General features: G+C 41.3%; 1 protein-coding gene across 1 annotated transcript in view; it reads left to right on the top strand.

The window, feature by feature from the left end:
- Positions 1 to 25,999, top strand: part of LOC105480214 (sodium voltage-gated channel alpha subunit 11) — a 108,661-nt gene that overhangs the window by 11,166 nt on the left and 71,496 nt on the right. The window contains exons 4-10 of the mRNA XM_071091459.1: positions 5,589 to 5,717; positions 7,330 to 7,424; positions 11,943 to 12,122; positions 13,172 to 13,238; positions 23,495 to 23,636; positions 24,556 to 24,753; positions 25,631 to 25,804. Coding sequence (XP_070947560.1) covers positions 5,589 to 5,717; positions 7,330 to 7,424; positions 11,943 to 12,122; positions 13,172 to 13,238; positions 23,495 to 23,636; positions 24,556 to 24,753; positions 25,631 to 25,804 — 985 coding nt within the window. The remainder of the gene's footprint in view (positions 1 to 5,588; positions 5,718 to 7,329; positions 7,425 to 11,942; positions 12,123 to 13,171; positions 13,239 to 23,494; positions 23,637 to 24,555; positions 24,754 to 25,630; positions 25,805 to 25,999) is intronic.

The raw sequence follows: 25,999 nt of genomic DNA, 5'->3' as shown, positions 1-25,999 counted from the left end.
AAAATATATATATGTGTGTGTGTGTGTGTGTGTGTGTGTGTGTGTGTGTATAATATTTTTCCCTCTACCTTCTTTTATTTTCTTCCTTATACATTCAATAGGACATAACGTATTCTAAAATATGAATTTGAATGTTTAGTACATGTATTTTCCTTCTTGTAAATAATAAAAATGTGTATAGGGACAATGCTTGGGGTACAGGTTTGTCTCTGTCTTATAGGTTTTAATATGTGGCATTTCAATTTTTAATATCTTCTAAATGTCTTTTGTATTCTTATTTTCTCTTCCTCTTTGGTTCAGTTTCTTGCAGATTCTTCTTTAAGGATGTTTGTAGTAACATTTGTGGTATCTGACTTGGCAAGTTGCAAGTATTGTACTACATCTCCCACATTAGTTAATGTTTGGTTCAGTTTCTTGTAGATTCTTCTTTAAGGATGTTTGTAGTAACATTTGTGGTATCTGACTTGGCAAGTTGCAAGTATTGTACTACATCTCCCACATTAGTTACGCTTGAGCTGTACATTTCCTTTCAGATCCTCTAGTAATTCAAAGAGACTCACTCAGGTTCAGGCAAATATAAGAAGCTTCTTGTGAATGGAATGGCTTAGCTAATATTTCTAAAATGACTGGAGCAATGACTTACTGTTTCTAAGGCTTGAGGGACTTGGGCACACAGGCAAAAAATCACTCCTGCTAGAGGTATGACGGTGAAAGCTGACTAGCAGCTGTTTGTGCCTCTGGTGGGGAGTAGGACTGGGGACTTCCAGACCTTACAGGCACTTATTAGGGAATACAACATCATCAGGAAAGGGGCTATGTGAGCAAGGTTGGATGCTCCAGGGAAAGATGGACTAATGACCCTGAGAGGCTTTCCTCCCAGAATCTGGGTGATGCTCATTCTCGTCATGCTTCTTTAGAACATGTTTTTATTTTCACATGTTTTCACAGATTTTAAACGGGAATTTGGGAAGGCAGTCTCCAGTCACTTCCACCCTACTTTTTTTCCTGGAAGTGTTCTCTAAATCATATTCACATCTATTCTCATTTACTTGGCTCTAGTGGTTTCTGGGACACTGGTTAGAGGTCAGACTTTGAAAACTGCCCTTTCTTTGACTTTAAGTTCTGATTTGGTCTATTTGTCTCTGGAGAACTCTTCTCTCTCCTAGGTGGTGTCTTTGTAGGGACCATCTGTCTCTGTTGCTGGGTGGAACCTGGAACCTGGTTAAGTCTGGCCAGCGGAGGGTCTATGCCTTGAGGAGGGCACAGGTAGCCCCAGGAATAGATGCCATCCTGGCAGTGTCCCTGGGAAATGTGGTCTCCCCTTTGGAGATTTGGCTGTTGCATGAGGTGCTAACTTCAGTGCAGGTGCTGCTACTCGTTACTTACTGCAGCTTCCCTAGAAGCCTTTGTGATCAGGAGGGTAGGACCTATGGAGGAGACAGATCAGGAGAGTGCATTGTTTCCACAGCAGCAGTTTGCCCTGCCTAGCCTTTGTGGTGAGATGCAAGGAGACTTCTTTCTCTATTGGGGAAGGTAATTTGCTCTGAGGCCATTTTCACTATTAAAATACCCATAAGGCAGGGAGGAAAACCCCTTTTTAGGCCATAGAGAAGCAGAGAGGAAGGAAGCAAGGGTGGGGAAAGCTGCTGCTCTCCCCTGGCAGTTCTGAACAGTGGATACATGAATGTGGGGTGGAAGGAGGCTGTTAAAAATGTCTTCATACAAAGAGGCATGTAATTTCCTCCTGGTGGGCATGGCTTTATTCCATATCAGATGTCATTTTGATCAGCCTGTCCCATCATTGGTCAGGCTTCCTCTGGAAAAGAGAGAATGATGGAAGTAAGAGGTGGGAGGCTAGAATGTCAGGCCGAAATAGCAGCGATGGTCTGCTGTCTCATTTGCTTGAGAAATGTATGAAGACTTGAAAAATCCCACAAATATGCAATTACAGATTTTTATAAAAGCACCTATAACTTTATAGTTTAAAGTTGATATTAAAATATATTGCCTTTTTAAACTCTTTTAATGCCTGTTTACATGAGGACATTTTTAACAGCCTCCTGCAACCCTACATTCACACACACATAGTTTAGGACAGACATTATTTAATCTGATATGCTCATTTGTCACACAAAAGGTGAGCAGCTCAGAAAAAGCCTGAAGCAAGGAGGAGCTCTTGCCTGTAGCAGCCTCATGACCATTTCTGCTCTTGGACTTGGCTACTTTGAGGTTTTTCAAGTCCTCAAGGCCTTTGTTCTTTAGTTTTCAGGGCTACTACGGCTGGATAGTTTACCAGAAAAGGTCCACTTCTTCTACTTTTAACGGTCAAGTTGTTTAACTGAATTGCTTGTTTCTGTCCCAAGTGAGCGTGTCTATGTGTTTGCGCTTGCAGACCCAGTATTTTTGCAGCTTGGGATTATAACAAAAGATACAAGATTTTTTTTTTTGAGGCAGAAGAGAAAAAGGTAAATAAATTAGAGAATTGTCTTAGCCAATTTTATGTTGTGATAACAGAATACCACAGACTGGATAATTTGTAAAGGATACAGATGTATTTCTTACAGTTCTGGAGGCTGGGAAGTCCAAGATCAAAGGGTCTGCATCTGGTGAGGGTCTTCTTGCTGCATCATCCCATGGCAGAAGGCAGAAGGGCAAAAATGTGCACATGAGAGAGCAAGGGCAAAGAGGCCTGAACTCACCTTTTATCAGGAAAACATTCCTGAGATATTGGCATTAATACCTCACAAAGGCAGTATCTTCATGGCTTAATTACCTCCTAAGGGTCCCCCCTCTTAATACCATGATAATGCCAGTTAAATTTCAACATGACTTTTGGAGGGAACATTCAAACTATAGCAAGGATAGCATATGATGGAAGATTCAGGGAAGAAAAAGGAAGGGCCAGTTTTTATTAAAATTGTGATAAAGTACATATCACATAAAAGATACAATCTTAACTATTTTAAGTTCAGTGGAATTAAGTATACTCACAGTGTTACACAACATTATCATTATTCATCTCCAGAACTCTTTTCATCTTGCAAAACCGAAACTCTATATCCATGAAATACCAACTCCCCATTTCAGTCTTCCCCTCAGCCCCTGCCTCATAAAAGTGGATGACACAGTATTTGTCTTTTTATGACTGAATTGTTTCACCTTGCATAATGACTTCAAGGTTTATACATGTTGTAGAATGTGACAAAATTTTCTTCCTTTTTAAAGCTGATTAATATTCCATCACATGTAAATACCACATTTTACTCTGAACTGACAGGTTGTTTGACTGAATTACTTGTTTCAGTCCCAAACGTGTGTGTGTGTGTGTGTGTGCGTGTGTGTGTACAGACCCAGTATTTTTGACAGCGTAGGAATATAAAAAAAGATATAAACTATTTTTTTTTTAGAGATTGTCTACTTATCTGGCAAATGGCATTTGGGTTGCTTCCACCTCTTGGCTTTTGTGAATAGTGCTGCTACGAACATGGGTAGGCAAATATGTCCTTGAGAACCTGCTTTCAATTCTTTTATACATATACCTAGAAGTGGCTTTGTTGGATCATATGGCAGGTCTATTGTTAATTTTTGAGGAGTCTTCATACTGTTTTCCATAGGGATTGCACCATTTTACAATCTCATCAACAGTGCACAAGTGTTCCAATTTCTCCACATCTTCATCAACATTTGTTATTTTAGGTTTTTTTAAAAAATAGTAGCCGTCCTAATGGGTGTGAGGTCATCTCTTTGTGGTTTTGATTTGCATTTTTCTAATGATAAGTGATGTTGAGCATCTTTTCATAGCTCATTGGCCATTTATATTTCATCTTTGGAGAAATATCTACTCAAATCCTTTGGTCATTTTTTAATTAGGTCATTTAATTTTTTATTATTGAGTTGTAGGAGTTCTATTTTATTTCATTTTATTTTATTGTAAGTTCTGGGATACATGCACAGAACATGCAGGTTTGTTACATAGCTGTATGTGTGCCATGGTGGTTTGCTGCTCCATCAACCCATTATCTAGGTTTTAAGCCCCACATGCATTAGGTATTTGTCCTAATCCTCCCACTCCCCTTGCCCCCCACCCCACAACAGGCCCCAGTGTGTGTTGTTCCCCTCCCTGTGTCCATGTGTTCTTACTGTTCAACTCGCACTTACGAGTGAGTGAGAACATGCAGTGTTTGGTTTTCTGTTGTAGGAGTTACTTACATATTCTGGATGTTAACCCCGTGTTAGATATATGACTTCCAAATTTTTCTTCTATGAGTTTTATGTTTTTCAGATCTTACATTTAGGACTTTAATCCATATTGAGTTAATTTTTTATATGGTGTAAGTAAAGATTCTAACTTCATTTTTTCAAGTGGAGATTTAGTTTTCCCATTACCATTTGTTGAAAAGACTGTCCTTTTCCAAGGACATTGCCAAGACTATTCCATAGTCTTGTCACCCTTGTGGAAAATAATTTGGCCATATATGCAAAAGTTTACTTCTGGGCTCTCTATTCTATTCCATTGGTCTATATGTGTCTTTATGCTAGTACCACCTTGATATGCTTTGTCTGTGTCCCACCCAAATCTCATCTTGAATTGTAGTTCCCACAATCCCAACATGTGGTGGGAGGGCCCTGGTGGGAGATAATTGAGTCATGGAGATGGTTTCCCCCATGCTGTTCTGGTAATAGTAAGTTCTCATGAGATCTGATGGTTTCATTAGGGGCTTTCCCCTTCGCTTCACTCTCATTCTTCTCCTTCCTGCTGCCATATGAAGAAGGACATGTTTGCTTCCCCTTCTACCATAATGGTAATTTTTCTGAGGCCTTCTCCAGCCATGCTGAACTGAACTGTGAATCAATTAAATCTATTTCCATGATAAATTACCAGTCTCAGGTATGTCTTTGTTAGCAGTGTGAGAATGGACTGATACACACCTATTTTGATTACTGTAGCTTTGTAATAAATGTCAATATCAGGAAGTATGAGACCTCACAATTTGTTTTTTTTTTTTTTAAGATTGTTTTGGCTATTTGGGGTCACTTGAAATTCCATCTGAATTTTAGAATGGATTTATATATTTTTGTAAAAAATGTCATTGGGAGTGTGATAAGGATTGCACTGAATCTGTAGATCACCCTGGGTAGTACGACATCTTAATAATATTAAACCTTTCAATCCCTGAACACAGGTATGAAAAAATTCAGCTATTTGCTTGTCATTTACTCTCTTCATTGTCCTGTTACCATTGTCTCCTTCTGTACATCAGAGTGACAGCTCTAGAATGGTGGTGACAAACTACAACCTCCAGTACTTGGGCCTCATGTTACCTGAAACTATTCTCAAGAATATGGACATAAAGCTAGGTCTTGAAATGTAGTTTCACAATTTATCTCTAGGCCTGTTTCTCTGAAACTCTAAATACCAGAACTTGCTTAAAAAGCTTGCGTTTTTGAACTCTGGTTTGCTGAAGACCAGAATGTTAAATGTCACATTGAAATGGAAAAAAAAAATCAAGGCCAGTAAGATAGAAGGGCTCTTTACTTTTCATATTGTTCATCATGTTTCTTCCTGTTGTAAATGGTTTGCTTTTTAGGTGTGTCTTCACTGGGATTTATATTTTTGAAGCTTTGATTAAAATATTGGCAAGAGGTTTCATTCTGGATGAGTTTTCTTTCCTTCGAGATCCATGGAACTGGCTGGACTCCATTGTCATTGGAATAGCGTAAGAATGTTAAAGATGTTTTTGAAGAGACTTGGGTGGGAAAGAAGCCCCTTTGCTTCCATCAGAGCTCTGTGTGGATTCATTTGAGTGGCTGAGTATGCCCTAGTAATGCCTAGAGCTCTGAGTGCTGTGTTGGTTGGCCCTGAACAGCGCATGCAGCCAATTGACCAGATGCCTCCACACACAAACCCATTTCTAGGTCAACACTCAAGTTCTTGTTCCTTCAGCCATTTACTCACCAAAACTGGCCTGTTATGGGCCAGGCTTTATGCAAGATACAGAGTGTGCCAATGAAATACAAAAAAAAAAAAAAAAAAAAGACATGTTTTTCTATCTTATGAAGCTCACAGTCCAGAGGGGAAGAGTGACAATTAATGACGCTTAAAATATAGTATGATGAGTACCAGGATAGGGGCTGTACATGTATTAAGCTGTCAGAGGATATAGGAAGAACAAAGCAAAGCAGTCTAAAAAATCTTTGACTACTACAAGGTTACAAAGAGCTTTACTCCTGTTTACTTCTAGAAGTTCTGTAGTTTTGGCTTTTATGTTTCAGTCCATGGTCCATTTTGAGTTAATTATTATGTATGGTATAAGGTGTAAGGTGAAGGTTGAGGCTCTTCCTGCAGGAAAGACACTGATTTGGAATCTGAATGATGAAATGGAGTAAGCAAAAGAAAAAACGAGAAATGCAATGACACATTGCCAGCACAACAATAGTAAACCTAGCATCATTTAATCTGTACCAGGCATTATGTTAAGCACTTTGCATATTTTTTCCTATTTAATATTCACAAAAGCACTTGGAGGTAGGTGCTAGTAATTTCAGTTTGATATTTGAAGTTCAAAGGTTGTGTGCTCTTAGTTATTGAAAGGCGGTGAAGCACAGTGGTTTAGAGTGTGACTCTGGAGCTACACTGCCTGGCTGCACATTCAGGCTTGACTATGTAGTGGCTGGAGACTTTAGTGAAGTGCCTTGGGGCATGGAACTTGTCAGCCACTCAGTAAATTTTTTTTTTTTTTTTTTTGAGACGGAGTCTCGCTGTGTCTCCCAGGCTGGAGTGCAGTGGCGTGATCTCGGCTCACTGCAAGCTCCGCCTCCTGGGTTCACGCCATTCTCCCGCCTCAGCCTCCCAAGTAGCTGAGACTACAGGCGCCCGCCACCACGCCCGGCTAGTTTTTTGTATTTTTAGTAGAGACGGGGTTTCACCATGTTAGCCAGGATAGTCTCGATCTCCTGACCTCGTGATCCACCCGCCTCGGCCTCCCAAAGTGCTGGGATTACAGGCTTGAGCCACCGCGCCCGGCCCACTCAGTAAATATTTGAGAGGACTTCTATTATTCATTAGCCACAACTACATGGACTATTTCAAGGAGTCTTCATCTGTGTCCACATATGAAGGTAAACTGAGAACAGCCTCCTCTGCAGTTCATATCAAGAACAGTGGTATGCCAGATCCTAAGATAAAGGTGAGGCTGGAAAGGTGAGGCTGTCGATTTCACCTCGGAAGTCACAAGCCCCAGGCTGAGCTTACTTGTGGCTTTTGTGGAGATGTGCAGTGCAGCTGCAGGACTGAGCAAGCCCATGCTTTCCTTGTGCTTTCTCTTGTAGGATTGTGTCATGTATTCCAGGAATCACCATCAAACTGTTGTCCCTGCGTACCTTCCGTGTGTTCAGAGCTTTAAAAGCAATTTCAGTAGTTTCACGTAAGTCACTCTCACTTTCCACACTGGCTCCTATCTAGAAAGAATGTTAATTTGTATTTAAATTTTTTCAAAATGTCATCATGTAAACCAAAAACAAACAAACCCTGCTTTACAAATTTATCTGATGGCCCAACTGATAATTATTGAGCACCTAATATGTCCAGGCACTGTGCTAACTGCCTGAGATCTAGTAGTAAGCAAATGGATACAGACTCATGGAGTTTTACCTTCTAGGGTAGGGGGTGGGGACACAGACACGAAACAACAACTGTAATAAATAAGTACATTATGTAGCATGTGAGCAAGTGCTATGTGCCAGGGAAAATATAAAGAAAAAGTAGACACCATAGAGGCTATGGGAAGTCACAGGGTATAGGGGAAGCAGGTTGCAGTTTTAAACAGAGTGATCAGGATAGTTGTCATTGAGGTGAGACGTGGCAGAGATTTGAAGATGGCAAGGGAGTGACACAAGCAGATATATGGGAAAGAGTATTCTGAGCAGGGGAAACAGCCAGCACAGAGGTTGAGTAGGAAGGATGAAGATGGGACTGGAGGGGAGACAGTGAGGGGCCAGGTAGAGGTGAGATCATAGAAGTGAAGGGGGGCCGGATGCAGTCACTCACGCCAGTAATCCTAGCACTTTGGGAGGCCAAGGCGGAGAGATAACTTGAGGCCAGGAGTTTGAGACCAGCCTGGCCAATATGGTAAAGCCTTCTCTCTACAAAAATACAAAAGTTGGCCGGGCGCGGTGGCTCAAGCCTGTAATCCCAGCACTTTGGGAGGCCGAGGCGGGTGGATCACGAGGTCAGGAGATCGAGACCATCCTGGCTAACATGGTGAAACCCCGTCTCTACTAAAAAAAAATACAAAAAACTAGCCGGGCGTGGTGGCGGGCGCCTGTAGTCCCAGCTACTCGGAGGCTGAGGCGGGAGAATGGCGAACCCGGGAGGTGGAGCTTGCAGTGAGCCGAGATAGGGCCACTGCACTCTAGCCTGGGCCACACAGTGAGACTCCGTCTCAGAAAAAAAAAAAAAAAAAAAAGTTAAGGCCAGGCGCAGTGGCTCACGCCTGTAATCCCAACACTTTGGAAGGCTGAGGCAGGTGGATCACCTGAGGTTGGGAGTTTGGTACCAGCCTGATCAACATGGATAAACCCCATCTCTACTAAAAATACAAAAGTAACCAGGTGTAGTGGTGCATGCCTGTAATCCCAGCTACTTAGGAGGCTGAGGCCGGAGAATCACTTGAACCTGGGAGAGGGAGGTTGCGGTGAGCCTAGATTGCCCCATTGCACTCTGGCCTGGGGAACAAGAGCAAGACTCCGTCTCAGAAAAAAAAAAAAAAAAAATTAGTCAGGTGTGGTGGTGGGTACATTTAATCCCAGCTACTCGAGAGGCTGAGGCAGGAGAATTGCTTGAACCTGGGAGGAAGAGGCTGCAGTGAGCTGAGATTGTGCCATTGCACTGCAGCCTAAGGTAAAAAAAAAAAAAAAAACAAAAACAAGAAGAAGAACTGAAGGGGAGTTTTGTAGGCACAGGGAGGATCTAGGCTTCACTCTGAAGAAATGAGAGCTGTGGTGTGGAGAATGGAATGTAGGGGAGAAGATGGGAGAAGCAGGAAGACCTCCTACTACAGGGAGCATGGTGGACTAAAGATCCCGGCTTCCACCTCTCTGGATTCCCTACTGCATCCATCCACATGCCAAGATCATGCCTGCCCTGCACAGTGTGTGTGGGTTCTAGTGCTGGCCTATTCCTGAAGTATATGGGATTCTTCTAATAGGAAACTTTGGCTCAGGGACTCTCCAGTGACCTGGCTGAGACTCCGACAGCTGAACTGCAGTCTGAGGTTCTTCCTATCCAGTCCTCCTCCCTTGTCTCTCTCTCGGACGTCAAACCTGAGCTGCAGTCTGAAGTCTCTCCCTGCCACTCCTGCTCCCCGCACTCATCTTTCACAGGCATCCTCCCAACCCCCACAAATCTCTTGCACATCTGATCTCAGAATATCTGCTCCTCAAAACCCAAACTGACACAAGAGACCGTAATCGAAGCAAGGGATGGCGGTGCTCTCTGATCAGGTAGTGGTAGTGGAGTTGGTAGACACTGGTCTGATTCTGTGTCAATCTGAAGGTAGAAACAATAGCATTTCCTGACTGATAAATTGTATACATGGTGTGAGCAAAAGAGAGGAGTGAAAAATGACTTTTATGTCTGATGTCACTGATTGAGACAGAGAAGGCTGTGAGAGGAGCAGGCCTTGGGGTCAGATTACAAGCTAGCTTTGAACATGTTGTGTTTGAGATGGCTGTGAGACCACCAAGGGAAAGGATTCAGTAAGCAATTAGGTGTATATGAGTCTGGGATCCCAGGGATGAGTCAGAGCTGGAGATACCATTTCAGGCATCAAGGGTCTATAGATGATATTTAAAGCCATGAGATCTGAAGAGATCACCAAGGAAATGAGCATTGATGGAGAATAGAAGAGGACCAAGGCCTGAGCCCCAGGGCATTGAAACATGAAAGGGAGAAGAGGAGAAAACAGGGAATGAGATGAGCAGCAGGCACCTGTGAAGTAGGAGGGAAACCAAAGGTGGTCTTCTGGAAACCAGGTGAGGAAGGCACTTTAGCCCTTCGGATCAGGATGAAGCCAAGGTTGGGTGTGAATATGAATTTCAGTTTATGAAAAATAAGGTTATTATACACACCTTTTTTCTCTCCTCCCCCTTTCCTCCCTTTTGTTTACTAAAACAAACAAACAAAACAGTTTGTTATCTTCCCTCTCTAGACTCCTTTCCCCCCACCTTCTCCCCTTCCCTTCTTTTCTGTTCTATCAGTGGCTTTGGCAAACTATAAAAAGACATGGGAACTATTTAGTTGTGCTGATGATATAGACATAAACTATACCATATGGCCCCAATACCTAAACTCCAGGCAATTAGAGTCCTTTCAAACAGAAGCAGTAGGTTATTTTTTGAAACTTCATGAAAGCAACTGAATAGTGATAAAGAAACTGGTAGTCAGAGGACACTTTATGTATAATTTATGTCTTTTCCTTCTCCTCCTTCTCCTTCTCCTTCTCCTTCTTCTTCATTTCAAGTAGGGCTTTGTTTTCCCAGGTAGATTTAGGAGCTTTCTGCATGAGCTGAGCCCCTTTTATTTTCACGTAAGTAAATACACATTCTGGCAGTCATTTAGCAGCTTTCGTGTCCCCTTCATTATCTCCACACAGGTGAATATGGTCTCTATTTTGGTCCATGAAATGCACTGAGATGCCTGGATGCTTTTTGGAAGTAAGGGTGCAAGGTACAATCTTTTATGAGACTATGAAAAAATGATCCAGGAATCACAATCATCACTCATCCACATTTCTTGCTTTGGAGAAGCCTCTTGTTATAGGTTAAAATCTGCCTTGGGTGATGCTGTAGTAACCTCTAGTTTACCTTCAATTGGTGATATAGTAAGTGTCCCAGCTTAGCCTCCAGGTTCCTGCTATCTGGTGTCATACTTTGTGGGAAGCTCATCCACTGAGGGCTTGGCCTCCCACTGTATGCTGCCATGGGCTCTCACCTCTACACTGATGAAATGAAATTTTGTCACTTAGTGTCATTCCATGCATTGCAATCACATCTGAGAGTTTATCTCTCCAGTTATCTTGAGAGCAAAGCCCATGACTCAGTGGATTGCTGAAGTTGACTCCTTCTTTTTCCAGCTCTGTTCCGTGACATCATGTTGGTAGCTTGAAATCTAGCATGGTAGTGAGTGGGGATCAGGATCTAGACCACAGAATTCAGAAAACAAGGAAACCTATACATGCCATAGATCAGGGCTCTCCTGCCTCCCGCTTGAAGAGCCAGTTTTAAACATCTACTAGCCTGCCACAAGATTATTTATTTTGTAACTTTGGCAGCTTAACAGTGTGCCATGGACATAGTAGGTGCTTAATAAATACTTCTTGAATGAATGAATAAATGAAAAGAAAACACCCTATTCTAACTGGTAATCTGAGTTTTCCCTCCCAGGATATCCTTATAATTTGGGTTTAGACAAAACTCCTTCTTCATCCCCTATACCCCACAATTTAGCTGTGTTTCATGGTACTCATGTACTTTGACAGTAGACAGTATCTACTAAATGTTAAATACAGGTCTTTCTCATTCTCTAGTGTGGCCCCAGCTTAGGTGGTGTCTTTGCAACTGTCCTCAACCTATGCCTTCTTGAGTCCGTGTGGCATGTTTCTACTCAAAGCCTCCTTGCTTGCTCCTCATAGCAGCACTGAGGCAGGCATAGGGCAGCAATAGAGAGATTGAGTCTCAAACTTGTTGACTACTTTGAAGACACTCAGCTTCCAAGGCACAGAGTTGGAGCGCACACTAAAGGTATCAGAATCATAGGCTAGGCTGGAGTCCAGTTCCAGCCCGCAATTTGACAGTTTCCGAGACCTCAGTTGCTCCTTCCTTGGCCTTTGTGAGTGTCTGGCTCAGGGGGATGGGCTTCTCCCCATGCCTGTCCTCTTTCTCAGGTCTGAAGGTCATCGTGGGGGCCTTGCTGCGCTCTGTGAAGAAGCTGGTCAATGTGATTATCCTCACCTTCTTTTGCCTCAGCATCTTTGCCCTGGTAGGTCAGCAGCTCTTCATGGGAAGCCTGAACCTGAAATGCATCTCGAGGGACTGTAAAAATATCAGTAACCTGGAAGCTTATGGTAAATACCCAACCTTTCACTCCTTAGTTTTTGCATGGTTAACTTTTCCTTATCCTCACTTGTCCTGCCTTCACACCTCCCTTACAGAGTCTCTTAGGAGCAAGGGAGGACTTCATCCATCCAGGGTGTTCCTGTGGGCAGATGTGTTTCCTAGAGAATTGCCTTATTCTTTGGGTTGCCATGGAGAAGGAAAGTCTTGAAACTACATCCACAAGAGCAATTCTATGCTGTCCCATCCCTTTGCCATTTAGATCTCTGCTCACTTCTTTGTAATGATTTGCGGAAGTTTTCAGAATACTTGGATTTGGCCAACGATAATCAACAGCTTCCCAGCCCCGCTCCTCAAGTATTTCTTCAATTACTCTTTTTTTTTTTTTTTAAGATGGAGTCTAGCTCTGTCACCAGGCTGGAGTGCAGTGGCACGATCTCACCTCACTGCAACCTCTGCCTCCCAGGTTCAAGTGATTCTCCTGCCTCAGCCTCTCGAGTAGCTGGGATTACAGGCCTGTGCCTCCACACCCAGCTAATTTTTGTATTTTTAGTAGAGATGGGGCTTCACCATGTTGGCCAGGATGATCTCTATCTCCTGACCTCGTGATCTGCCCACCTCAGCCTCCCAAAGCTCTGGGATTACAGGTGTGAGTCACCATGCCTGGCTAACAATACTTCTTTCAATGCCCACCCTCTCTATGCTGAGGTTGACCCTACACCTACTCCATCTACACTCTCTTGAGGTCTGTCACAGGATGGGTCTCTGTCCAGCTTCCCCCAGGGAGGATTTTCGGTTCAGTATTATTTACTGAGAGGCAAAGTGGTGGTGGTGATGTCACTGCTTCCTTCTCCAACTTCTCCTTCCTTCTTCTTTTCCCTCCCTTTTTCTTGCTCCTTCTAGAGGTCTTGGGCCCCAGTTTCTCTCTGGACACACCCCCTTTAATCATTTTAGAAGATGTAGAAACATCCATTTTCAAGCATAGTCTGCATACTTACTATTCTCTTTCCTTTCGATTTTTTTTTTTCAAATCTGAATTTATGATTTTTTCCTCTCTCAGACCATTGCTTTGAAAAGAAAGAAAATTCGACTGAATTCAAAATGTGTGGCATCTGGATGGTTAAGAGGTAAGAGGTTTATAATCTTCATTTTCCTCCCAAGAAGAGTACCTCTAGACCTTTTAGAATGGTGTGGCAAATAGTCTTTATCTAATGACTGGTGGACACAGTGATGATAGTTCTCATATAATTATTTCATGTGTCTAAACAGGTTTAGACTTGTGTTATTAAATTAAAAAAACATTTCCTGGTGTTTAAGGCAGCTTTCCTCCCTAGTTATGTTAAATTGGAAGCTTGTAAGAAACCTACTGAAACAGTGATATTTCAACTTTATGGAGTAGGTATTCAAGACTTTCAAAGCTGAGAAGGGATGTTATGACTGAGAGCCCTGTGAAGCCCTGTTTCCTGTTCAGTGGCATTCTCCTGCTGCAAGAGTATCTGAACATGCTTCTTCTCTTTGTTGACCTGTTGACAACTATTGCCTCTAATTACAAACACAGTTGAACATACATCCATGCACACTTGCCCCAACAGCTACTGGCCCTCTGGTCCTATGGGGAAACTCTTTTTCCTTTCAGGATAGCAGTGCTTTCTGTGGTGAAAGATTCAATTCAGTGAAGATTTATTGAGTGTATTTCAAATTAAGATAATATGCAAGGTACTCTGATGAAACAGATGACATTCATTCCTAAATTACAAATACATAAAAGAATCTACAGAGTGTCAAGCCCTGAGTTAGCCTCAAAGAATGCAATTATGAACAAGGCAGCTCCACGCTTTTGGAATTGATGTCTTCTAGGGAAGACAGATGCACAGAAAATGCAGTTATATGTTGCATAATGACATTTAGGTTGATAATGGATGACACATATGATACTGTCCCTATAGAATTATGATACTGTATTTTTACAGTGCCTTTTCTGTGTTTAGATACACAAATTCCTACCATTGTATTACAGTTGCTTACAGTATTCAGTCCAGTAACACACTGTACAGGTTTGTAGCCTAGGAACAATAGGCTATGCCACTTAGTCTAGGTGTATAGTAGGCTATACCATCTAGGCTTGTGTGTACACTCTACGGTGTTTACACAACAAAATTGCCTAACTACACATTTCTCAGAATGTGTTCCTGCTGTTAAGCAATGAATGACTACTAGAAAGTGTGATGAGTGTTATAAGGGTGATGTGCAGGTACTGAGAGGTATGATGGGGGTGTGACCTTGTCTGGAGAATTAGGGAAGGCTTCTCTCCATTTGCAAGACACAATAGGCTTTAATCTAATATGAGACTTACTGAGTTTTCTAGAATGATTCTCAACAGAACGCACTGCATTGAACTTGCTGAGGATCATTCTAGAAAGAAAAACTGTCTTCCACGAAACTGGTCCCTGTTGCCAGAAACGTTCCCAACATTTTGGCACCAGGGACCGATTTCATGGAAGATAATTTTTTCATGGGCAGGAAGTGGTGGTGGTTTTGGGATGAAACTGTTCTACCTCAGATCATCAGGCATTAGTTAGATTCTCATAAGGAGCATGCAACCTAGATCCCTCACATGCACAGTTCACAACAGGGTTCACACTCTTACGAGAATCTAATGCTCACCACTGATGTGACAGGAGGTGGAGCTCAGGCGGTAATGCTCACTCGCCTGCTGCTCACTTGCTGTACAGCCCAGTTCCTAACAGGCCATGAACCAGTACTGGTCTGGGGCCCGGAGTTGGGGACCCCTGTCTTAAAGGGAGCCCAACAGCTGCTGCGTATAGCACTTCTTTTACCCCTCACACAGGCAGACAGGTGTGGTTACCACAGGCAAAATCCAAGGTGGGGTGTATAACCTAGTCATGCAGAAGCAGCAGCCTTGTTTCCAACTAGTCCTTTTTTTTCCCCCAAGTCTTTTGCCTCCAAAGTCTCTTATTACAATACTATACTGCTATCAAAGGTCCAAAAAAACTATTTTAGCTGTTGAAAACTCAAACAACACCATGCACAAAATGAATCAAGTGTGATATGTATATGACAATAGAGAGTGTTGGGGAAAGTAGAGAGGCAGAGGACACATGCCATGCTTAACAGCAGTCAAACTTGAGGGTTTTTTTTTATTTCAATAGGTTTTGGGGGAACAGGTGGTACTTGGTTACATGAATAAGTTCTTTAGTGGTGATTTCTGAGATTTTGGTGCATGAACTGGTCTTTTTAGCTTTTATTTTAAGTTCAGGGCTACATGTGCAGGTTTGTTATATAGGTAAATTTGTGTACAGATTATTTCATCACCCAGGTATTAAATCTAGTACCCATTAGTTATTTTTCCTGATTCTCTTCCTTCTTTCAACCTCCACCATCCAGTAGGTCCCAGTATCTATCGTTCCCCACTGTGTGTCCATGTGTTCTCACCATTTATCTCCCATTTACAAGTAAGAACATGTAGTATTTGGTTTTTCTGTTCCTGCATTAGTTTGTTAAGGTTAATGGCCTCCAGCTACATCCATGTTCTCGCAAAGTAATAGAACTCTTTCTTTTTATGGCTGCATAGTATTCCACGGCATACATGTACCACATTACCTTTATCCAGTCTGTCACTGATGAGCATTCAGGTTGCCTCCATGTCTTTGCTATTGTGAAGAGTGTGGCAATGAACACTCACGTGCATGTGTCTTTACAATATAATGGTTTATATTCCTTTGGGTATATACCCAGTAATGGGCTTGCCGGGTCAAATGGTAGTTCTGTTTTTAGGTCTTTGAGGAATTGCCATAGTTTTCCACAATGGTTGAGCTAATTTGCACTCCCAACAACAGTGGATAAATGTTCCTTTTTCTCCGCATCCATGCCAGCATATGTTATTTTTTGACTTTTTAATGTAGCCATTCTGACTGGTGTGAGATGGTATCTCATTGTGGTTTTGATTTGTATTTCTCTAATGATCGACGGTGTACAACTGATCTTTATAGGGCTCTTGTCTCTAAGTTTATGTGCCAGGCACATCTCTCTCAGTCTAGGTACAATATAAATGCTCCAGAGTTTTATGGTAAACCAACTCCTAGTACACAGCATTCCACACTGATCACAACATGCTCACTTCTGAGGAAATGGCACTCTGAGAAGGCAGGTCTGTGATGATCTTCCCAGGCAGGCTTTGGTCTGTTCAGGGCCCAGACTAGTCTTCACCCTCCGGTCACTGCTTCCTCCCCTGCTGACTAATTCATAGTGACTACAACTCAGATCTGAAGTCTAAGTAGGAGGTTCCAGTAGATAAAGAGAAAGAGTGAACAATTCCAGACAGTAGGCACAGCAAAGGTGAGCATAAGGTCTTGGAGCACAAGAGCATGTAGGGAATGATAAGAAGCCCAGCAGCTTTTTGGGCAGACAGGCAAGAGAGCAGGCAGGAACAGAGACAAGGGCCAACCATGAAGGACCTGATAGCTCATCAGTGCCAACGATTTTGGTCTTGATCACAAAAGAAGCAGGAGACATGGAAAGGTTTTAGGGCAGGCAGATGACCTGGGCAGATTAGACATATTTTAAATGCCACCATGGCTTCTGTGTAGAGAATGGATGCATAGAATAGATGAGGAAGCCAATTACAAGACTGTGGTAGAAAGAATAAGGAAATGGGCTAAATGCCCCACTTGAAAGGCACACAGTAGAAAGCTGGATAAAAAAGCAAGACCCAATGGTATGCTGTCTTCAAAAGACTCATCTTACATGTAATGACACCCATAGGCTCAAAATAAAAGAAATGGAGGAAAATATACCAAGCAAATGGAAATCAGATAAAAAGCAGGAGTTGCAATCTTAATTTCAGACAAAACAGACTTTAAACCAACAAAGATAAAAAAAATAGATAAAGAAGGGCATTACAAAATGGTAAAAGGTTCAATTCAACAAGAAGACTTAACTAATCGAAAGGTATATGCACCCAAGACAGGAGCACCTAGATTCATAAGGCAAGTTCTTAGAGACCTACAAAGAGGCTTAGACTCCCACACGAGAATAGTGGGAGACTTCAACACAGCACTGACAGTATTAGACAGATCACTGGGGCAGAAAATTAACAAAGATATTCAGGACCTGAATTCGACATTGGACCTCTACAGAATCTCCACCCCAAAACAACAGAATATACATTCTTCTCATCACCACATGGCACATACTCTAAAACTGACCACATAATGGAACATAAAACAAGCCTCAGCAAATGCAAAAGAACCAAAATCATACCAAACACACTCTCAGACCACAGCACAATAAAAATAGAAGAAAAAACTAAAATAATCACTCAAAACCATGCAATTACATGGAAATTAAACAACATGCCTCTGAATGACTTTTGAGTAAATAATCAAATTAAAGCAGAAATCAAGAAGTTTTTTGGAACTAATGAGAACAAAGATACAATGCCAGAATCTCTGGGACACAGCTGAGGCAGTGTTAAGAGAAAATTCATAGCACTAAATGCCCACATCAAAAACTTAGAAATAACTTTACAGTGTCACATCACAATGGAAAGAGTTAGATAAGCAAGAGCAAAGCTAGCAGAAGACAAAAAATAAGGAAATCCAAATAAACACAATTAGAAATGACAAAGGGGATGTTACCACTGACCCCACATAAATAAAAATAACCATCAAAAACTACTATAAACACCTCTAAGCACACAAACTAAGAATACCTGGACACAAACACCCTGCCAAGAATGAACCAGGAAGAAACTGATTCCCTGAATAGACCAATAACAAGCTCCAAAACTGAATCTATAGTAAATAGCCTACCAACCAAAAAACTCCCAAGACCAGGTGGATCCATACCTGAATTCTACTAGATGTAGAAAGAAGAGCAGGTACCATTCCTACAGAAACTATTCCAAAAATTGAGGAGCAGGGACTCCTCCCCAAATCATTCAATGAGACCAGCATCATCCTGATACCAAAACTTGGCAGAGGCACAACAAAAAAAGAAAACCTTAGGTCAATATCCTTGATGAACATTGATGCAAAAATCCTCAACAAAATACTTGCAAACCTAATCCAGCAGCACATTAAAAAGCTAATCCACCACAATCAAGTAGGCTTCATCCTTGGGATGCATAGTTATTTCAACATACGCAAATCAATAAATGTGATTCATCAGAACTAAAATCAAAAAACACATGATTATTTCAATAGTTGCAGAAAAGGCTTTTGATAAATTCAACATCCCTTCACGTTCAAAACTCTCAAAACACTAGATATTGAAGGAACGTACCTCAAAATAATAAGAGCCATCTATGACAAACCCACAGCCAACATCATACTGAATGGGGAAAAGCTGGAAGCATTCTCCTTGAAAAGTAGTACAAGACAGGATACCCTCTCTCACCACTCCTACTCAACATAGTATTGGGAGTCCTGGACAGAGCAATCAGGAAGAAAAGGAAAATAAAGGACATCCAAATAGGAAAAGAAGAAGTCAAACTATCCCTATTTGCAGGTAACATGACTCTATATCCAGAAAACCCCATAGTCTCAGCTCAAAAGCTCCTTCAGCTGATAAACAACTCCAGCAAAGTTTCAAGATACAAAATCAATGTACAAAAATCACTAACATTCCTGTATACCAACAGCCAAGCCGAGAGCCAAATCAGGAATGCAATCCTATTCATGATTGTGACAAAAGAATAAAATACATAGGAATACAGCCAACAGGGAGATGAAAGATCTCTACAGTGAGAATTGCTAAACACTGCTCAAAGAAATTAAAAATGACACAAACAAATGGAAAAACATCTCATGCTCATGGATAGGAAGAATCAATATCATTAAAATGGGCATACTGCCTAAAGCAATTTACAGATTCAATGCTATTCCTATCAAATTACCAATGACATTCTTGACAGAATTTTAAAAATGCTATTTTAAAATTTATATGGAATCAAGAAAGAGCCCAAATACCCAAGGCAATCCTCAGTAAAATGTACAAAGCTGGAGGCATCACATTTCCCAATTTCAAAATATACAACAAGGCTACAGTAACCAAAACAGCATGGTACTGATACAAAAACAGTCATATACATCAATGTACAGAATAGAGAGCCCAGAAATAAGGCTGCACACCTACAACCACCTGATCTTGAACAAAGCTGACAAAACAAGCAATGGGGAAAACACCCTATTCAATAAACAGTGCTGGAATAACTGGCTAGCTATATGCAAAAGATTGAAACTGGACTCCTTTCTTACACCATATACAAAAAATCAACTCAAGATGGATTAAAGACTTAAATGTAAATCCCCAAACTATAAAAACTGTGGAAGACAACCTAGGCAATACCATTCTGGATATAGAAATGGGCAAAGATTTCATGATGAAGATGCCAAAAGCAATCAGATGCCAAAATTTGACAAATGGGATCTAACTAAACTTAAGAGCTTCTGCACAGAAAAACAAAAACAAAAACAAAGAACTATTAGCAGAGTAAACAGATAACCTACAGAATGGGAGAAAATATTTGCAAACTATGCATCTGTTAAAGGTCTGATATTCAGCATCTGTAAGGAACTTAAACAAATTTACAATAAGAAAACAACGCCGGCCGGGTGCGGTGGCTCAAGCCTGTAATCCCAGCACTTTGGGAGGCCGAGGCGGGTGGATCACGAGGTCAGGAGATCGAGACTATCCTAGCTAACACGGTGAAACCCCGTCTCTACTAAAAATACAAAAAACTAGCCGGGCGTGGTGGCGGGTGCCTGTAGTCTCAGCTACTCGGGAGGCTGAGGCGGGAGAATGGCATGAACCCGGGAGGCGGAGCTTGCAGTGAGCCGAGATCACGCCACTGCACTCCAGCCTGGGAGACACAGCGAGACTCCGTCTCAAAAAAAAAAAAAAAAGAAAAAAAAGAAAGAAAACAACGCCATTGAAAAGTGGGCAAAGGACATGAATAGACCTTTTTTTTTTTAAGAAGACTTACATGCAGCCAATAAGCATATGAAAAAAAGCTCAACATCACTCACCATTAGACAAATGCAAATCAAAACCAAAATAAGATACTATTTCACACCAGTCAGAATGGCTATCATTAGAAAGTCAAAACATAACAGATGATGGCAATGTTGTGGAGAAAAGGGAACACATACACTGGTAGTAGAAGTATAAATTAGTTCAACCATTGTGGAAAGCGGTGTGGCAATTCCTCAAAGACCTAAAACAGAACTACTGTTTCTGGATTCATCCCAGCAATCGCATTACTGGGTAGGTACCCAGAGGAATATAAATCATTCTACTGTAAAGACACACACACGTGCATGTTCATTGCAGCACTATTCACAATAGCAAAGACATGGAAGCAACCTGAATGCCCATCAGTGACAAACTGGATAAAGAAAATGTGGTACACATACACCATGGAATACTATGCAGCCATAAAAAAGCGCGAGATTATGTCTTTTGCTGGAACATGGATGGAGTTAGAGGCCATTAGCCTTAGCAAACTAAAGCAGGAAACAGAAAACCAAATACTGCATGTTCTCACTTGTAAGTGGGAGCTAAATGATGAGAACTCATGGACATAGAGAAGAACAACAGCTACTGCAGCCGACTTGAGGATGAAGGGTAGGAGCAGCAAGAAGACCAGAAAAAATAACTGTTGGGTATTAGGCTTAGTACCTGGGTGATGAAATAATCTGTACAACAAACCCCTGTGACATGAGTTTACCTATATAACTAACCTGCACATGTACCCCAGAACCTAAAATAGTAGGTAAAAGTAAATAAATAGAAAAAATTGTGGAGATTGAAGAGGGGGTGTTGGTGTGTATTTGTGTGTACAAAGCCATGTGTAAGAGAGTGGTGGGAAGCACAAAGGAGAGAAAACTGTTACAAATGTTTCTCATATCGGTGTGAGTGAGTGATAATGTCATTAGCTGAGATAGGGATGCTGGCAGAGAGGCTGAATCACCTGTATAAGTTGATGAGAAGGTGCCCCCAGAGAGGAGTAGATTGAACAAAACAGGCTTATATTTTGAATGGTGACCAAGAAATGAGGGAGATTAAATACGATAGGTCCATCCTCAACAGACTCCTAGAAGTTAGAGGGCACTGGGACTTCACAGAATTTCCTCCAGGTCTGGTGAGAAAGAGGGCACAATGGATGCCCTCCTCCTCAGTCACCCTAAAGCAAAACTTACCACTCACAAAGTCCCACTCTGCCCACCAGGCAAATTCCAATCAGCTTGTCAGGTCCTCTGATTAAAACACATGAACAGCTCAGGCTCACCAGGCATCTGAAAAAAATCTTGGGTAAAAAGGAGGCCAAGATAAAGCCATAGAAAATGTGGCCATGAACAAAACAAAGGAACCAGAAAGGGCTCCGAAAACTTTGAATAGTGTCCTTGGTGAAATTAAAAGAGATAATACATACATAAAACAAAAAGCAGCTTGTTGTGAAAAAACAAAAACAAAAAGACAAGAAACTTATTAGAAATTAAACATTATTATACAAAAATCAACATTAGAACTAAAAGATGAAGTTGACAAAATAGCCTCCAAAGTAGGAAAAAGACAGAGAACAGAAAATCTGAGAGTAAATGTCAATCCAAAAGTTCCAATTTTTGACTAAGTAGGAATTCTAGAACGAGAGCACTGATTAAACTAAAGGGAGGAAATTAGTGAAGAAATGATGCAGAGAATTTACCTGGGACTAAAGATGCAAGTCCCTCAGTGCTCCAGAAAGTACCCAACACAGTGAATGAGAAAGGATCATGCCGAGGACATTATCATGGCATTTCAGAACTTTCTGGAAAAAGATTTTAAAACTAAAGGGCAAAAGAAGGTCACCCACAACGGAACAAAAATCAAACTGGCGTAAGAATTCTTTTTTTTTTTTTTTTGAGACGGAATCTCGCTCTGTCGCCCAGGCTGGAATGCAGTGGCCGGATCTCAGCTCACTGCAAGCTCCGCCTCCCGGGTTTACGCCATTCTCCTGCCTCAGCCTCCCGAGTAGCTGGGACTACAGGCGCCCTCCACCTCGCCCGGCTAGTTTTTTTTGTTTTGTTTTGTATTTTTTTTAGTAGAGACGGGGTTTCACCGTGTTAGCCAGGATGGTCTCGATCTCCTGACCTCGTGATCCGTCCGTCTCGGCCTCCCAAAGTGCTGGGATTACAGGCTTGAGCCACCGCGCCGGGCCAAGAATTCTTAATAGCAACACAGGATAATAGCTGAGCAGTGCTTTCATATTGCTAAGGAAAAATTTGCAACTCAGAATTCTATTTCTGGCCAAACTACCAATTGATTGTGAAAATGGAATAAATATATATTCATATATGCAAAGATTACACAGTCTTCTTAAGAAGCTAATTGAGAGGTGCTCCAGAAGAATGAGGGAGTAAAACATGAAAAAGCAACATGAAAAAGCCAAGAAAAAATGTCTACCATAGCAAGAAGTTAATCAACACGAACTACAATTGATAAATCAAATATCAGTGTAAGCACTATTTAGACATACAGAGGTAGAAGAGTTAACAGTGGTTGAATTTGGGGTATATAAATGACAGTTAAAGAATGATACAATTGATTTCATTATAAACTTTTTGGTGCATGTAATTTTTAAGCCATGTGCATGTATTACTTTGATTAAAATACTATTCATAAAAAAACTAAGAAATATATACCCTTAGTATATTTTATAGATACACTCAATAATGTGTGTTTTGGTAATATGGGAAAAGACCTATGTTCAAAGATATTCATTGCCCAAATGTTTGTAAGAATGAAGGACTGTCAATTACTGAAACCTAAATATTCATCATTAGCAGAGCAGTTAAATCATAGAACTGTAGACTATAGCAGTTAAATCATAGAACTCCCTGTATGGTGATATGAAAAGAGCTGTAAACTATATTGTTCCACTAAAAAAAGCAAGGTGCAGGAGAGTGTGCAAAGCATGTTTCCATTTTTGTGTATTATAAAAGTTGTGTATAGATATAGATGTGCTGTACAGCCATAGCAAACTTCTGGAAATTTACAAAAGTACCTGTTAACTATTGCCTCTAGGAAGTGGGATCAGGAGACAGGGAAGAGAGGAAGACTTAATATTCATTGTATGTGCTTTTTTACTGTTCATTGTTCACGTGTTACTGTACTCAATTTTTCAATGAAAAACTATCTTATATGAATTTATTGATCAGTTCATTAGCAAAAGAGTCTTGTCAGACAGGGCAATGACCACTTTACAAATACTGCCTCTAGGGCTCCTGGTGTGAGCCCATCAGAAAAACCAGTGTTGTTGGAAGGAAAGGGAAGCTTGGCTGTGGCATATATAATTATTTCTCTGTTTCTTTCCAATATCTAGTTCCTGTTCCGAACAATATGAATGTAACCACACCAAAATTAATCCTGACTATAATTATACGAATTTTGACAACTTTGGCTGGTCTTTTCTTGCCATGTTCCGGCTTATGACCCAAGATTCCTGGGAGAAGCTTTATCAACAGGTTATCTATTTATAGTCTCTCTTTTTCCTCTCTCCCTCCATCCTTTTCCTTCCCCCTCTATCTATCACTTATCTGTTTATCTACCATTTATTTATAACTACCATTCATCCCCCACTTTTATCATCTGTCTCATACTTAACAGTCGTACTGTTAAATTCTGCCTTACTAATTCTGTTAGAAACTTCAAGAAAATTGGCCGGGCACGCTGACTCAATGCCTGTAATCCCAGCACTTTGGGAAGTTGAGGCTTGAGGTCAGGAGTTCAAGACCAGCCTGGCCAATATGGTGAAACCTCATCTCTACTAAAAATGCAAAAATTAGCAGGGCAGGGTGGCAAGTGCCTGTAATCCCTGCTATTCAGAAAGCTGAGGCAGGAGAATCACTCGAACCTAGGAGGTGGAAGTTGCAGTGAGCCGAGATCATACTACTGTACTCCAGCCTGGGTGATAGAGTGCAATTCCGTCTCAAAAAAAAAAAAAAAAAAAAAAAAAAAAAAAAAAAAAAAGAAAAGAAACTTCAGGAAAATTTAAATGCAATATTTGGAAGAAGACTCCAAAAAACCCCTCCTCTTCCTAGAAATATTAGTCCCCTCCAGATTCCCTACTGCCTGAAGTTTTGCCACTAGCACTCTCTCTCTTGCCACTTTTATTTTTAAAATGCAGATACTCTTGAGAGAGTTATAGATAGTAAAGTCACTGAAACTTCCATATGAAGGTGTGGATAGTATCTCCCCACTGAGAGACAGGGCATCAGGAATTCCTGGGATATTAGGGAAGCTATGGATGATTCTGTGGTCAACTGAGCCCACCAGTGCTGGGGAAGATCAATTTTCTGCTACTGTGTGATCCTTGCTTGAGGTGATGGTCACCCTCCTGTGGAAGAAGGTTTGAGATGCAAGAACATGCTCTGTCCTTTGCAGACCCTGCGTACTGCTGGACTCTACTCAGTCTTCTTCTTCATTGTGGTCATTTTCCTGGGCTCCTTCTACCTGATTAACTTAACCCTGGCTGTTGTTACCATGGCATATGAGGAGCAGAACAAGAATGTAGCTGCAGAGATAGAGGCCAAGGAAAAGATGTTTCAGGAAGCCCAGCAGCTGTTAAAGGAGGAAAAGGAGGTAGGGACATGAGGTCAGACAGTGGGATCTGGTTTGGGGAGGGGAAGAGGTCCCCAGAGGCAATGTGACCTGAGACTCAAGGCTGCCACCCTTGGCCTGGTCTCAGCAGTTTCTCTCCTGGTGCTTTTCTGAGAATATAAGTCCCTTGCAGAATGACTGTGCAGCTATCTTTCACAAAATTGTCCAGGCACCAGGCCCTTGAAAACGGGGAACTCTTGGCCTTGATGCTTTTTGACCTTCTGAAGCCTAAGCCTTCTAAGACATGCCCCAAATTACTGACTAGACGATACAACATAAGTTTATGTAAATCCAGACTGTGATCCAGGCTTTCTTGTGGAAATCTGGAGATGTTTGTGTTCGGGGTCTTTGCTTGAAGTGGACTCTAGAGCAATGATCACCTCTCCCTGTTTGAAATCCTTGTCATATTTATAGGCCATTCTAATAGTTTCCGTGGAATCTTTAGATTCTTCCAGCTCAAGTCTAGGATTTTCAGGACAGGGACCATGTTTTATACTTGCACCGATCCTCTCTAAGATTTGTCAGAAGGATGCCCATCATAAGTGCTTAACGTCTGCATTATCAGGCATAAGTATTTATTGAGTGCCTAGCACATACTGGACACTGTGGTAAGGGGCAGTGACACAGAGATATGAAAGAGTCAATGCTGCTTTTGGTGGCTGCAATTTCTGTGCAAAAACAGGACATGTTTCCCCAGATAAATAATAACAGAGCTAGCATAGTCCAGATAGATGATGAGCAATTTAAATGTTTCAGAGCTACCAGAAGAGAGATTTTCACCACTCTAAGGTCGGGGTCATTTGCAATGTTTCATGAGGAGGTGTAATCTATTCTTTAATTGCTTTTGTTCAATTTGAAGGCTCTGGTTGCCATGGGAATTGACAGAAGTTCACTTACTTCCCTCGAAACATCATATTTTACCCCCCAAAAGAGAAAGCTCTTTGGTAATAAGAAAAGGAAGTCCTTCTTTTTGAGAGAGTCTGGGAAAGGCCAGCCTCCAGGGTCAGATTCTGATGAAGATTCCCAAAAAAAGGTAAGTCTTATCCAGTGCGTTAGTGATACCATAGTGCTGTCCCGGGGACAGGTCTAATTGCCAATCACATTGAAATAATTCATTTATTCATTTACTCATTTATTCATTCATCCATTTGCACATACTTTCATGCATCCATGTGTCTTTTCAATTATCCATTTATTTGTAAACATCAATTTAGAGTGTTTACAGTGT

Source organism: Macaca nemestrina, chromosome 2, assembly GCF_043159975.1.
Source record: "Macaca nemestrina isolate mMacNem1 chromosome 2, mMacNem.hap1, whole genome shotgun sequence".
In the NCBI taxonomy this organism is placed as follows: Eukaryota; Metazoa; Chordata; class Mammalia; order Primates; family Cercopithecidae; genus Macaca; species Macaca nemestrina.
This window is presented reverse-complemented; position numbering and strand designations above follow the sequence as displayed.